Source organism: Caloenas nicobarica, chromosome 14 (assembly GCF_036013445.1).
Source record: "Caloenas nicobarica isolate bCalNic1 chromosome 14, bCalNic1.hap1, whole genome shotgun sequence".
In the NCBI taxonomy this organism is placed as follows: Eukaryota; Metazoa; Chordata; class Aves; order Columbiformes; family Columbidae; genus Caloenas; species Caloenas nicobarica.
In genome coordinates this window covers 7,355,624-7,371,474 of record NC_088258.1, presented here as the reverse complement: position 1 = coordinate 7,371,474, position 15,851 = coordinate 7,355,624, and the positions used below count along the sequence as shown (strand labels likewise).

Sequence of the window (15,851 nt, the reverse complement as noted above, 5' to 3'; positions counted from 1 at the left end):
AAATTTCCTGATACCAACACTTGCAGATGCCAAGTTTCTTGAAACATGCTTAAAAATTTTGGAGTTCAGTTTTGTGGCACATCTCTGATCAGTAGCCAGGAGACTTTTAGGGAGTCAGAGCAGATACTGAAGATTAAGTAAAGAGTCTGTTCGTATCCGATTACTTCAGCAAACCTGTTCAGAAGGCCACTGAATGAAGTTTGTAATTTCAGGCTTTGTTGCTGGTGAACAGTTCTACGGTTTTGCTAGACTCGTTACCGTACAAGTGAAATTGGTCTTTTTTGACAAAGTGATACATTCTTAAGGAACTACTCATTTTTGTTTTGTTTTTTAAACTTCTGGCAGTTGTAAATAGCAGCCCCAGTAGCATTTTCTTAGAAGCAAATGGGTTAAATAAACTAGTATAACCTAGCTAATATAAATGCTACTCTGATACAAATAATGAGCATCAGGGAAAACTGTGTCCCATTGTGATGCATAGACATACAGGAATAGACAATTTCTGCCTGGTGAGAGTTTATAATGTGAGAAAGGCTAGAGAGGAAAGGGAATAATATGCTCATTTTATAAACAGAGAAAAGATGCGTAGAGAAATTAAAGGTAATTTTTTTCAAATGTCCCTGGGGCCAGGCTGTAAAATTTAGGTCCTTACTGACAAAGCTGGACAGTTGGCACTTTTGAAAATTTCACTAGGCAGTTAAATGCTTAACTTCATTACAATAAGACCTGAACTTCTAAATCACCTATAAAAAGTTCTAAACCTGGATCGGTAGGTCTAGACTAAGTTGAGCCTTTCAGATAATTAGGCCAATATTTCGCTGAATATCTGAACAATAATGAGTGGAACAAAATGGAAGTATCAAACAAATAATAAGTGTATCTTCCATCTAAAGTCACTTACACACTGTCTTTCATGTGCTTAAGCTACACTTCGAAAATGAGGCACAGTCTCCTAATTTATTTAAAAGTTTTTGCAAGGTTGCGTTAGTGATAGTGGGCAGACAGAAGTGTGTTAGCGAAGTTTTATGTCAGATCTCCTGAATTCCAGACCTTCATCCTAAACACAAAAACTTTACATTATTGAAAATCCAACTGCATTTTACATACATATTGAAGTTCCAGTATTAGATATTACAGCTGCGCATCAAAGATAAAGACAGATAGCAGCTAGCATGCAAATGCTGCTTCCAAAGAGAATAAAGCCCTTTTGAAGGCAGCAGAAACTGTCAAAGTTAAATTAAAAATTAAAAATCCATTCTGTGGGCTGCAGAGATGCTGGGCTGCCTGACAGCCCCAGAGCCAGGAACTTTTAAAAACCTCTCAGATGCAATAGTAAGTGATCTGTACTCGCTCTGCTTCCCCCTCTACCCCGATCAGCTTTTATGCTACCATGAAGTATAATCACTGTGCCTATAAACTGTTCATCTTGATCATAAGGGAAAAACCCCCTCCTTGCAACTGTTTTTCAAACATCTAAAATAATCAAGTATTAAGCTTGGTTATGCCTTAGTGTGTAATATATTGGTGTAAAAATGATAGACTTTCTTGATTTTTTTTTTTTTAAATAACAATTTATCATTTATTATTTATGATAATGTGCTGCTGCATGTTAGTCACTCAAAATGAAGATTGATGTGGCCTTCAACATGAAAAAACACTGGCTACAGTCACAAGCAGTGTTTCAGTAAATTATTACATGCATTAAGTTTAGGTGTCAGAATCACATTCATGCCCCATTGTGCAGTAACTGACATTTCTGAGTGTTTTTGTTGGGATTCTTTCCTGTTTTACTGACCTCCCCTGCTGAAAAAGACCCAGTATAGTAATAAAGGACAATACTTTTATTGTCATGAGCAATTTGCCACCCATATACTGTACAGAACTTTGGAAGTCAGGTGTTTATTACTTGCTGCTGCTTGTGTTACTTCTCAGTGTGCTTGAATAAAAGATTAAGACAAAAATCTATCTATAATGAAGCAAAACCTTCAAGCTATACATTGCTTGAATTTAAAAAGGAGCAATGCCTTTGTCGCTGTCATGCATTGAGTCCAAAGCTGTCTGGGAACAGCTCTGGATTGTAAAGTTGGTTTTAAAATCAGGATCAGTATTTCGGTGAGGTTATTTTCATAGGGTACCATCACAATTCACATTACAGAGGATGGAATCGAGTTGTATAAAAGCCATAGACAACTGTTGTCCAGCAGTACGATGACAGGCAAACCCAGCGTTTTACAATTATGTTAGTAAGTTTTTTCGTACTGCTTCACATGACATTCGGGAGAAATGAGCTATAATGTGATATAGATGTGACTGAATAATCTTACATGTACAGCAAAAAATGTGTTGCATTATTGCATATAGGCTTTAGTATTTCTTGGGCTTATATGGACTGGAAAGACACTGTTGACAGACGAGACATTCTGAGTGTGCTTGCAGGGTCCTCCTCACTGCAGCATCCAGAGATTTAATTGGCAAAATGATTAAGCGACGATATCCTGATTATTTCAATAGGAGTGAGATGTCTAACCAGGAGTTGGGCAGACTCTCTGTACCGGAGCAGGTACTTGGTTCCATTGAAGCAGGAAGCAGGACAGTCTCTTGAGACCCATTTTCCAGATAAATGGAGTTCACACAGAAATCGGAGCTTCTGGTGGCTTATTGAACTCCACCCGTCCTCTGCGTTCTCTCCCCTTGAACAAGCAGCACGAGCTGCATCTCTGCCTTGGCTGGCTTAACAGCAGCTGCAATCGGCTTTGACTGACGTGACTTTCAAACAGGACATTGCGGGAGGAGTCGAACAAATAAACTGGACCTTACGAAATTTAACTATGACTGTGATACACGCTCCTTGAAACTTGCCAACTCATTCTGTAACACAGAGTAATTCATGTGTTGACTGAAAAAAAAGCTGAAAATATTTTCAATTACATATTATTTATTCAGTATATTTATTCATTATTATTAAACAGTCGTGTATTTCATAGTAATAACTACTCACCGTGTGCTAAAACGTCTTTAATTTGCATATACAAACTTTCTAAAAATCTGAAATTCTACTCAAAGGTTTTCAAGTCCTAAGAGCAGCCTCTGCTGATGTATGAGGAAATTGTTTCTGTTTTTCCAGTGGAGGTAGCCGTTTTCATTGCATTTCTGCAAGAAGTTTGCAAGAACTGTTCAGCTGATATTTGTATGGCACTTGGAGAAATATGCAAGCCTTCAGGTATTATTAATTCAAAGCAATTGTGATCAGCATATAATACTGGATACCGTGAACAACACAGCTAAAACCACAGTGGTCTTAAGGTACAACAATAGTCTTACAATACTTTATGAAAATTTCTGAAGCTCCTTCTTAAAATGTCCCTGGTCCTTTTCTGTCCATGATAAATCTGAATACTGATGTGTAACTTGAACCGTCTCTCATTTTTGTAACGGCATTATCTTTTAGGTCAAATAGGTGTTACCCTTGGCCCCGGGCCAACTGTTATCCCAGGCTGCATTTGCAGGAGCACAGCCGGTGGGTGCTGGGAAGCAATGAGCCCCCTTGCTCGGCGCTGGCTCCATAACATCCAGATACCGGGATTTTGACCAGTTTTGACCCCCACCCCCGCCCAGTGCAAGAAAGACACCGACAAGCTGGAGCAAATTCAGCAGTGGAGATCATGGAGATGGAGCGTGGCTCATCACCGTGGTGGGAGCAACAAGGGACAACGGGTGTAAGTTGAAGCAGGAGAGGGTCAGCCTGGACACAGTGAGCAGCTTTTTCCCCGTGGGGTCGCTGGACCAGAGGCTCGATCCGTGGAGGTTTCCAGGACCCGACTGGAGCAGCCCTGAGCCAGCCGCTCCGCCTCCGGCCGGCGCTGCCGCGAGTCCCGGGCCGCACCGGGGCCCTCTGGGGCTGCGCTCCCGCCCGGGTCACCCGGCGGACGGGGCGTCCCCGCCCCGCCCCGCCGCAGCCGGTCCCGTCCGGCCGGGTCCCCCCGCGCAGCCCCGGCCCCCGGGACCACGCGGCGTCAGCGCCGGCTGCAGCCAACCAGCGCGAGCCGGCCCCCCCCGCCACGCGCCCGCCCTGCCTATAAAAGCCGCGGGCCGGCGGCGAGCGCGGGAGCGCTGCGAGGAGCGGGCCAGGACGGGCGGGACGGGGCGGCGGGACAGGCCTCCTGTCAGCGCTGCGGCCGGCTCGGCCCCCGCCCCGCCGTCCCCTCCGAGCCGTCGCTCTGCTCACCAGCCGGGATGTTGCCTGCGATCGCCGGGCTCCTGCTCGCCGTAGCCGCGGGAGTCCGGGGGTCGGCGGCGGGGGAGCAGGAGAGCCCGCCGGGGAGCCGCTTCGTGTGCACCTCGCTGCCGCTGGACGCCACCGGCTCGGGCTGCCCGCTGCCCCCGGTGCCCATGCAGGGAGGCGCGCTGCCCCCCGAGGAGGAGCTGAAAGCCACGGTGCTGCAGCTGCGGGAGACCGTCCTGCAGCAGCAGGAGACCATCGGGAGCCAGCGGGAGGCCATCCGGGAGCTCACCGGCAAGCTGAGCCGCTGCGAGAGCGCCGACGGCAAGGCTGCCACGGGGACGTGGAAGAAGGAGCTGGGCAAGGGCAAGGACACCATGGGCGACCTGCCGCGGGACCCGGCGCAGGTCATCGACCAGCTGAGCCGCACCATGCAGACCCTGAAGGACCGGCTGGAGAGCCTGGAGGTAGGGCCGGGGCGCGGGGTGAGCCTGCCCACCCAGCAGAACCTCGGAACTCGACGTGTGACGGTGGCTTTGGACGGCCGGGTCAACACAACCAGTGCGCTTAATCTTTATGGAAATAAATACAAACTGGCCAAGCCTTGGGTGTGAGTTGCTTGGTTGGCTTGTCTGGTTTTCTTGATTGTCTGCTTGCTTTAATGGTAAAAAACCTGAAGGGCTCCTCTCTAAGTATGTTCTCCCACTGCATGGAGGGAGATTATGGTTTTCCTTCTAGTCACCAGCTTAGTTTCTGTATTAATATATCTAAATCTCTCTGGGAATGTGACATCATGGGGTTTGAGGTATAAAGCTGATGTCTTGGGCAGTAAGACCTTGCCATATGGAGCCGAGCAGAGCAGTAGTAATGAGGAGATTGTGTTGTGCAGATTGTGAAGTTAAGATGATATATTTAGAGCTGACATAGAATAAAAAGAACCTGATTCTGTGTGCCTGTGAATAGAAAGCGGATTGGGTCCGAGCCCACTGGTAAGTGATTTCCACAAGCCTTTGGACAGTGCCCATGGTCGAGTGGCACCCGTGGAAATATTTAAAGAGTATCGCCACAGGAATCCCGCTGGGTGTTGTGTTTAGCTTTCCACACTCTGAGAGCTACAGGCGGGCCCTCCTGCTGTCCCTCCATGTAAGGGTGGCGAGTAACTTCCTAAAGGTTTTTCTGTGAGGTCTAAATGCTCTGGACTGCTTTTGAAGTACAATTTTGAATGATCTGGTAGTCCAACATCCTTTTATTACATTTTTTTTCTTTTTGACGTGTTTTTAAAAATGTTGTAGAAGGGAAGCTACTAGAATAATATGGTAAGTGGAGCCATTGGTTTCTTGGTATCCTTAAAGATAACAGTTTTATTTAAGAAAGAGTGTGTGGGGTTTTTTGCAGTTTGAATAAAAATACTTTCACTGGGTAATAATTACAGCTGATCTAAAGAGCATCTGACTTCCTTACTCTGCAAATCAAAACCGAGGAAACTTTGGTAAATTGGGTAAACTTGCTTTCAAAGTAGCTTAATTTTTTATTTTAAAAAATAACAGTTTTTCTGTTTACTTAAGTTGGCAACGTCATTTGCAGTAAGTAAAGAAAAATTAACTAATGTGCCACATGTAACCATGCTAATGGAAGTGCATCAGACCTGGCTTCCTACATTGGTTTTATTGAACTTGACCGTATGAAGACTACATATGAAATGCTGGAAGCCTCTAACAAAAGTGCCCTTCTGTTTCAGGACCTGTTTAGCTACAGTGCTGATAAAAGCACTGAACATGACAAGTGCTAAAAAGCAATGCCTCTTTTATGCTTGCTGGAGAAATCTGTGATCTTGCTTTCATCCCTTTGAATCAGAAGCATATCCGCATTTTGCAATTTCTGTTTTAGAAATTACTTTTTTTTTTTTTTTAATTCTCATTTCCCCTAAAGCACCAACTCCGAGCCAACGTGTCATATGCGGCACTGCCTAGTGACCTTCGAGAGATGCTTCAACGGAGGCTTGGAGACCTGGAACGCCAACTCCTGAGCAAAGTGGCCGAGCTTGAGGATGAAAAGTCTTTGCTTCATAATGAGACATCAGCTCATCGGCAAAAGACAGAGACAGCCTTGAATGCATTGCTAGAAAGAGTGTCTGAATTAGAAAAAGGTAATCTGCACAGAATCTGAACGCTTCTACATGCCAATTAATTTTGTTTACTCCTTCCTTCTAGTGCAGTAGTCTGAATGTGGGCCTTGAGGGAAAGACGGTTAAGGTGCTGGATGAAATAGTAGGTGACAGTGCAAATACTTAGAGACCCTTTTTCCTTTTGTCACAGGATTCCTGCTTGACAGGCCTTTGCAATGGCTTTGGCTTCAGCTCCCTGTCTCTTAATTTGGCGTATGTGGGTGGTTAGGATGAAACTCTTAGTGTTTGTGGGATGGAAAGATATGTAAGGAGACAAGTCAAAATGGGAAGAAGTATGACATTGGTGTCAGGTGGATACCTAGACATGGCAGGTACACACTCAAGTAGAACTGCCTTTCTTTATTTGGACTGAAAATCAGATGGGCTAAACTTAATTAGCACAACTGCCTTTGGTGTAGTGAATGGCATTTTATACCAGAAACATTTCCTGCTGCTTTGGAAGTATTGCTGGTGATCTTTCCTTTTGTTGCTGGTTATGACTTTGGGTGACTGCAGATACTTGAATTGTGTCCTGTCCCGAGTGTGTAGCCTTCAGAGTTTACAGCAGATTACACATGGTGCCACTGGGGGACACTCTCTTAATCCTAGTCATTTATTCAGATACTTAGATTAATTATTACTGAGCTCTCTGTGCTTGGGTAGGGTCTGTTTATTTGACTTACAAGTGCCCATGGAAATGAGGTAAAGAACAGAACTATCTTTCTGTATTGACTATATACACCTACAGTGTGGGACTAGAGTACCAGTAAATATCGCTGCCCAATCTTTAAATGATTTTCCAAGGTGAATAGAGTTTCTGCTTAAAAGCAACTTAATGGACATGCTTTAAAAATGGTGCAAACACACATCTCATGAATTTTAAAATGTAGTCTAATGGATCCATATGAGTAATATTGTACCTATTCTTTTCATTTAAAAAGTGTGAAGGAGGGGAAAAAGGAAGAGATCTTCTACTGGCTCTATCATTTAGTATTTCCTGAGAGCCAAGATAAAACCTAAATTGCACTTGAAGCTCTGGAGGATTTGTGGCCTGTTGATGTCTTATGTGGCAAGTATTGCCAGTCCTTGTCTCTGAAAGATGTGACTCATATCAGCAAGTCATCAGAAAGAGAAAGGGAGTGGTGGGAGCTCAAGTATGTGTAATTTATTTAGGTTAAAAATAGTGTGTTTCCACCTCTATTTTTTATGTGGGGAGAGAGGACTGTCTTACAAGTCTCCAAGAAACTGAAGAATTTGGGCCAGGAACCAAGATACAGGCTTTCTTTTAGTTGTGTAATTTGTTCTCTTTTACAGTGCTCCCTCTTACTAGCTGTTCTGTGCCTCTGTCAAATCAAAGTGAGAGTAATAATGATCTGAGAACTTAATGATTTTGTAGATTAAATGCAAACAATATTTTAAGTGACCTGACCTCTTTTCAAAGTAGTATTTCTATTGTGCTTTTATTTTAAATGCCATATTGTTTAGCATCTCTTCCCGATGACTAGCCAGTGTCATAAACTCTTTGTTGTCCTGAGACTAAATGAATGGAGGAGAAAACTGACCTTATAAGGTGACACTGTGAACTGTGTAATTCTTTTTTATCTGTAGTTGTGACTGCTGTCTTTAGTTACCACTGAGGTAGTTTGAAGTTTGTACAACTGTTGTGAGTCCCAACGTCTTCTGGTAACTCCTTCACTGGTTGTCTCCATCGACAGCAGTAGATGATGCATTAAAAAGCAGGACTGGGGGGGACAAATGATCCTGCAACTGCTAGTGCTTGGACTTCAGTGTGATTCCTAGCTTTGCTGCAGACACAAGAGGTCACTTGCTATGTCTAAATCTATTTTCTCCATCTCTTAAAGGGAATAACCATATATCTTGCCCATCTTATCCAAGAATAATTCAGATTCGTTAGGAAAAGTCTTGTCTTATCCTGTGCATGTGCTCATTGCCCAGAACAGGAGAGTCCTTTTATCATTTGGAGTTGTGGATGTTTTCAAGTAATGACAGCAGACTGAAAAATATTAAAAAATGAATATTGTATGTTGTTCTCCAATTCATTATTGCTTCTATAAGTTCTTTCACGAAGTGACTAATGCTCTTGATGGAGTTTGTTTCTTTTTTTGTTTCCTTTTTTTGTTTCCTTTTTTTTGTTTCCTTTTTTTTGTTTCCTTTTTTTTGTTTCTTTTTTTTGTTTCTTTTTTTTGTTTCTTTTTTTTGTTTCTTTTTTTTGTTTCTTTTTTTTTGTTTCTTTTTTTTGTTTCTTTTTTTTTGTTTCTTTTTTTTTGTTTCTTTTTTTTTGTTTCTTTTTTTTTGTTTCTTTTTTTGTTTCTTTTTTTTCGTTTTTTTCTATGTATTAGATTGGTTGTACCAGCCTAGTGGAGGTGCTCAACATTAGCCCTAAGACCCTGGGAATTTTTTTTGCTTAGAGTTTAGAACATTTCACTTTTTGGTCTGTAAGTCTCTCAAGACAGGTGCAAGCATCAGACAAGCTTCTTCTTTTTCCACCCCCTTGTTCTGTGAAAAATGCAGTCAAAACACTTCAGTTGCTTCTAAGAATGGCAACTGAGAGAATGCCAATGGTTTGAAAATTACATATGAAAATTGTGGCAACTTTTTGTGACAACATCTCTTCATTTGGATTGGAGTGTGAAGTTTGGCAAGGGGGCAGAATTTGTTTCAGGAATGTGAGTAAAGGACATGAATGGGACTCAGAAGAGCAGGTTGCTAAAAGAAGGTTGAGGGGAATGCTGTACTACAGAACTGTGGGGTTTTGTTTTGTGGCACAATGTGGGATTTCTCTTATCTTAATATTTAATTATAGAAATTTACTAGTAAGCAACCACAGAAGAAGTATACACAAACTAATACAGAGTATTGCAACTTTATAAAGTTTTGGTCTTCAGAGTTGTCAATTTCCAAACATCTCTGTGGACTATCTCACTAGTTTTTGTCACATCTTTTAGAAAAATCTAAATAATAATTCCTACTTTTATGTTAGAAAAATGCCTAATGTTTTTGTACTTTAAATTGCATTTTTCTTCAGGTCAGTTTGAACTTCGCCTTTATATTTTTGTTCAGACCTCCTCCTGATTTGTCTACCACACAGAAATCAGTTCTTCTGAGTTTAACTCTGCTTTCTGGAATATGTCAGCTTTTTCTTATTTCAAATTGGCCACTCAAAATGAGAGTATCAACCTCTTTCTCAGGCTGCTATCTCTAAAATGGGGATGCTGCTGCTAGCTTCCTGTGTGGCAGTAAGAGGAAAAGAAATACTGGGTTTGAAGCACTGTGGTGCTTTAATAATGAGCATACCAGAGAATGCATGTTTAGTAACAGTAAATATATTTTTAAACATTTTGAATTGTTTGAAATAGGCAGGCCTTCAGCCATGAACTAAGCAGTGAAGAACAAAAATAGTTAATAGCCTCTCATTAGTTGTTTGCCATCTATTCTTCTGGCTCTAAATGAGCAGGAAGAATAGGCTAAGTAATTAGCATGATGTGTATAAAATATAGTTATATTTTTCTGTGCTGCAAAATCCACATTCAGTAATACTACAATATATTTTTGTATACCTCTCTAAAGTGATTAAAATTCCAAAGATTCTCAATATCAATTATGAATACATGGTTTCTTTTAATGCTAAAGGTTTTTCTTCCTCAATGTAATTCTAGGTAACAGTGCATTTAAGTCACCTGATGAATTCAAAGTCTCTCTTCCTCTTCGCACAAACTACTTATACGGGAAGATCAAGAAGACTCTGCCGGAGCTCTATGCATTTACTGTGTGCTTGTGGTTGAGATCCAGTGCTTCTCCTGGGATTGGCACTCCGTTCTCATACGCTGTTCCTGGGCAGGCTAATGAAATTGTCCTCATAGAATGGGGGAATAATCCAATTGAACTGCTAATTAATGATAAGGTGAGAATCTTTGATAGATTTGTCTTTGTCTATATCATCAGAATAAGGCCGGAACCTTTGGTCCCTCTCTAGTAACTCTTTCATTCCCTATGAGAGAAGCCGGTTCTGGGCCTTTGAGATGGTAGTGTCTGCTTGTCTATTGTTGTCTGTATGTTTGCTGTAAGTTCATAAAAGTACTCAAAACAAAGTCGATTGGTACATATATTTGTGTTGAGAAAAAGAAGCATGACATCTAGATGTCCTGACACTTAGGCATGTCCTCTGAATTCACAAGCGGATCTTGGCCTCTTGTTTTTTCATTTTATGAAACAGAAGCAATATTTGAAGACACACTATTGCAAAACCTGTAAGATCTAAGCCGGTTGCAGTATTTCTGTCTTTCTAATCTTAAAAGTTCAGATATGTGAAAGTGAATTTTGCAGAAGATGGAGAGCATGTTATTGTGGCTGGTTCAGTGGCTGTACATCAGTTTAGGTACAATTTTTTCAGACTTTATATACAAAAAGCAACAATTAACGGAAAACAAGACTCATTGGAACGTGGCATTAAAACAGATTCAGTTGGGTTTCCTAGTAACTCACTGCTCTCTGAGGGATCCGATGTTTACAGATCTACACCACAACTCAGGGGATTCAGTCAGGTGGCTAGTTAAGGACTTTTAACAGTCTTGTCATCTTCCCAAATCAATCAAAGTGAAAAGCTGATTATTTTTAATGGTTTGTGAAAGAGAAGGAAACTTGAATCTGCTTATCCTTAGCAATAACTTTTTCTCTTCAATATTATGTCAGTACTAGTAATGTTCTTTGAGTCTTTTCTTTCTCCCATATCACAGCTGCTCCATAGACCACTGTGTTTGTGTCTTCATGTTGAGTAAGTTTTCAGATCAAATTCATAAAGGACCATAGTTCCTTCTTATTTGAAGCCCTACGTAACAGTTCCCACAAGCTTTTCTGGAAGCAGGCAGATCCTCTTGTCAGAGTTGTTACTGCAAATCGTGCAGGCAAACCCCAGATTTTAAGAGAAACTTAATATGAGGACTGGATGAAAAGTTATTAATAGGACTAAGCACTGAAATTTAAACACGAAATGCCACATATTAATATGCAGGATCAGTGGATTGATAACAGCTTAGACTGTGGTACTTGTGTCACTTGATTCTAGATGAAACAAAGGCTTGCATATAGAATAAGAAGCATGGCTGTCCTGAATACAGGAGAGCTGGGACAAAGTAGAAAGATGTGGCGAACTTCTGCCTCTGAACTTTTTGCTTCTGACGATAGAGTAAATTCTGTCCCTTTTTAAATGTTGTGCTTGACCTGGTAGACTTGGTTTGGAACATGCATTATTCTTTGGTTTTGTAGGTTGCCCAGCTCCCTCTCTTCATTAGTGATGGAAAATGGCATCATATCTGTATAACCTGGACAACCAGAGATGGAATGTGGGAGGCTTTTCAGGATGGAGAGAAGCTTGGCACTGGGGAGAATCTTGCTCCTTGGCACCCAATTAAACCTGGAGGTGTCTTGATCCTGGGTCAGGAACAGGTGAGTGAATGACAGTGTGTTCCAGGATTTAAAAAAAAAAAAAAAATCAAAACTCCCCAAACAAACAGCAGCTATAAGAAAATAATTTCTCTTTGTTAAACACTTAGTCCTGTTGTATACACAGTATCAGAAAGATTAAATCAAAGCAACAAATACTTAATGCGATCACACATTGGTATATTTTGTTTCATTTATTAAATATTCATGTTGCAACTGTTCCTATTTCCACTCTTACTGCTACAGTGTGCAACTTCATCAGTGATATGAATAATGCCTTATATTAAATCCTTCGAACTAGATTGCTGGTAACTAGCAATGTGGCCACTGAAGTTACAGAAAAGGACAGAATTAGCCAGTGCTGAAAGTGGACCAAATATAATTGCTTTGATTTGTTTTATTTATTTTTTAAAAATTCAAGCCAAATTGACTGTCCCTCATAGCAGCTTACTGGTTTGTCCTCTCCCTTTTGTCTTTTTTCCAAGAATAGTAAGAATGTTAGTCCTTGAGCCTTGGAATAGACCAAGGCAAGTGTGTGTATGGGGGTGAGGGGACCAACAAATATGGGCACTGGAGTGCTTGTGGGTATGTCAGGTTCTCTTATAATTGGGCCTGCTATGGAGAACTCCCTCCAGACTGAATTCTGCAGCTTTTCAGGTACATAACACATTTTTAGAATAGTGGAGTCTGTCACTCATTCAGAATTTACGTCTACTTTAAAGCTGAGTCTGAAGTCAAAGGGACAAACTCTAAATCAGACGTTTTGTTTCTCATTAAATATGTAGGTAAATAACTCTCCTAATGCAAATGTTAATAAAGTTTGAATATTAGTATTGCCAACCAAAAGCATTTGTGAGGTTAAGTCCTTTTTGAATGTTGAAAAAATAACAACCAACCAACCAAACCCAAAACAAACAAAAACCCAAAAGATTTTGAATTTTCCTCTACTAGTTAACATCTTACTAAGCTATTGCCTATGAATTGTGTGGCTCTTCATTTTTTTTCCTCTACCTGTTCTTTTCATGATTATACATATGCTTAAAAAATAATATTGTAATGAGTAGCAGGAAATAGCCTTTCTCCAGGATTCCCAGGTTCATAATGGGGCAAGGCAATGAAAAACTAGTTTTATCCTGATACTGATTTTAGTAGATACTTACCGATTACATAAATGACAGAATGGTAAATTCAGAATCTTGAGACACTCTACACAGCAGATGCTCCAGCTCATCATTAAGTGGCTGGCAACTTTTCTGTAACTCTCTCATGCCATTTGCCTGTACTATGCTTGCTTCTATCCTATGCTATCAGTTTCATGTTAGTGTGATCACACAAAATGTGTGTTTTCTGTCCTTGAGTAGTGGATGGAGCAAACAAACCCTTTTAGGCTTATGCAGTAGCAGTTTGAGTTAGTCATTTGGTACAACTAGCAGAAGCCCATGTATTTACATCCAAGGATCTCATAGGCCCTGCAGACAATTGGTCAAGGGCTGCAGTTACAGTTTAATCTATAGCTTTAAAGCTTTCAGCATAATCTTGCACACCTGTGCAGTTCTTGCTGAAGTTGCCCAGTGCCAAGCTTGCAAAATGGCTCTTAAATTAGCCTCAATATTTGAAGCTGACTTCCTTCTCTACTGCTTGGGGGAAGGGTTAGTTGTGTCTAACCTTTGTGTGATGGTATAAAGTCACCACTGTTTGCTTTGAATTGTTTTGATAGATTTCAGATTGGAGCTTTTAACTGCTCCATAGAACATTCTGTTCAAAGTAGCCCTTCTAGAAACTTGAAGTTGTTTGGCTGTGACCTAGCTCTGCACTTCCTTCTAGCGATGTGGCTGGGGGGTCTTCAAGTTTGAAGAAGAAAATGCTGAAATAACCTTCTCATCTAATCTAACTCTTGTGTGCCTAAAGGACACAGTAGGAGGAAGATTTGATGCGACTCAAGCCTTCGTTGGGGAGATGAGCCAGTTCAATATATGGGACAGGGTCTTAAAAGCTGAAGACATCATGAATATTGCTAACTGCTCTATCAACATGCCTGGCAACATCATACCCTGGGTTGATAACAACGTTGATGTGTTTGGAGGTGCTACTAAATGGCCTGTGGAGACATGTGAAGAGCGTCTGCTAGATTTATAGCTGCAGTCATTTCCAATTCAAGTGCCCCCTTTAGTAGGACAATCTTCTGTGCAATCTAAAGCACTTATTTTTCTCTCTGCCCTTCCCTGTCTTAACTCCTCAAAAGAATAAAAAATTGAGTAAACTGCCTCAATGCAAAGATCGCTGCTAGTTTGGGGCATTGAGCCTGACAATGAAAGAAGCACTTCTTGGCTGGAGCAGCCTGTTCTTTCTTATGGCCTGATCCAAAAGTATGCTTTGGCCTGCAGCAGCCTTTTGCTTAGGCCTGAGTTTAGGATGTCAGTTCTTTCAGGGAGGGGAAACAGCCGTGCACATGTTGACTGTAGTGCTCCTTTTGACAATGTGCAGTGCTGACACAGCGCTAAGATGAACAGGCTAAGTGTGAATCCTTCCTTCCAGTCTATTGCCCCCCCTTTGAATTGAAGCCATTCTTGTTTAGCCCTTTTTAAAAAAATGACTTAATCCTTACACAACAGTGGTTCTGGTGCAACTATGGGTAGAGCAGAACAGCCACTGTCTGGGTGCAAGGGTCTTGTTTTTTAATTTGCAGGTTAGAAATCCTTATTTTATGATGCAGAGGCAATGTATTTGAGACATGTTATTCTAGTTCGATTTGAAGAAAGGGCTGTGTAATCAGCATAGCTCCATTGGCACAGAGATAAGGTAAGGTTCTGTTCCAAAGCCTATCTTTCGCTAGCCAGGATCCCAGCATAGATGAGCAGATGAAAGATGGTATTTTCTGTAGGCTGAATGTACTGAATTCATAGTGACCTGGCTTGTAAACTTTTCTCTATTGTTTCTCTTGCTTTAGTCAATGTCTTTATGGGTTTTTTTTAATATACAAGCTGTGATTAAGTGAATTTCCATTTTGTTTTGCTTTGAAAGGCCTTTTTCTGAGCAAGTGCCAAAGTTCCGTTTCTGCTTGTTGAGAATTGCTATATATTTTTCCAACATAAGTCTTCTGCACTGTTTTCTATGTTATTATAATGGTCCTATGTAATATGAAAATGTGCTGGTTTTTTTGATTCTTGTTGACTGTCTTTTCTGTAAGCACTGGGCTGACTACTATATTTTTTTATAATTTTCTCTCAATATTTTGCAAACAGTGTTGCTGTTTCCTTGGCATTGATGTGAATACTTGGTTTGTGGCTCACAGATAGCAAATGCACTGTACTGGGAAAGAGTTAATACTTTTGCTATTTAAAAGAAAAAGGATTTAAGGGGGGGGGAGGGAGAATTTATAAAGCTAAATATCATATTTTATTTTTCATATGTTTGAATTGTAAGAATAATATGGTGACAGTCCCATTTGTAGGATAAAGTTACATATTTCCATTAATATGTAGTATGCTGTCCTTACAAGAAAATTCTTATAATGAACTTTTAATTAAAATGCACTGTAAAATGAGTCTTTTAATTCTTTTATAGTCACACAAGACACTGAATATTCTCTTTCATAGCTGCGATGAGTTCAGCTTCCATCTCTTTAGACTGATAGAAGTACAGTCCTGTAGGAAGTTATCTTTATTCCCTAAGTGTCTTACATTACAATCTTCAACCAGAAGAGGCTCGGGGTGTGTGTCATCTTAAATTGGGAGGGGGTCTCCCTGTTTGGGTGTGGTGGCGCGTCTGAAGCTCAGGCTGATACCCGTCTCCTACCACCATGATTTGGTGAGCGTTCGCCTATGGCATGGCCTGGGATACAGCAGTTTCGGTGGTGTGGATGGGAAAATGTTAATATTTATTTTTACAGTCATGAGAAACTGAAGGTATGATCCCTTCTGGGTGAAAGTGCTGGTTGTAGGCAACTTAAGAGTCCCAAAGCAGTGTGAAAACAGCTGTTGAACAACAAGATGACTTGTTGAAATGTGA

At 40.9% G+C, this 15,851-nt stretch overlaps 1 protein-coding gene across 1 annotated transcript; it reads left to right on the top strand.

Annotated features, from left to right (window-relative positions):
* The first annotated feature begins 4,117 nt into the window (after positions 1-4,117).
* NPTX2 (neuronal pentraxin 2) lies at positions 4,118-15,387 on the top strand. The gene is made up of 5 exons (XM_065645097.1): positions 4,118-4,686; positions 6,149-6,365; positions 10,061-10,305; positions 11,667-11,846; positions 13,752-15,387. The coding sequence occupies exons 1-5, from the start codon at positions 4,234-4,236 to the stop codon at positions 13,977-13,979; spliced, it is 1,323 nt and encodes a 440-aa protein (XP_065501169.1). The 5' UTR covers positions 4,118-4,233; the 3' UTR covers positions 13,980-15,387.
* Positions 15,388-15,851: the final 464 nt, after the last annotated feature.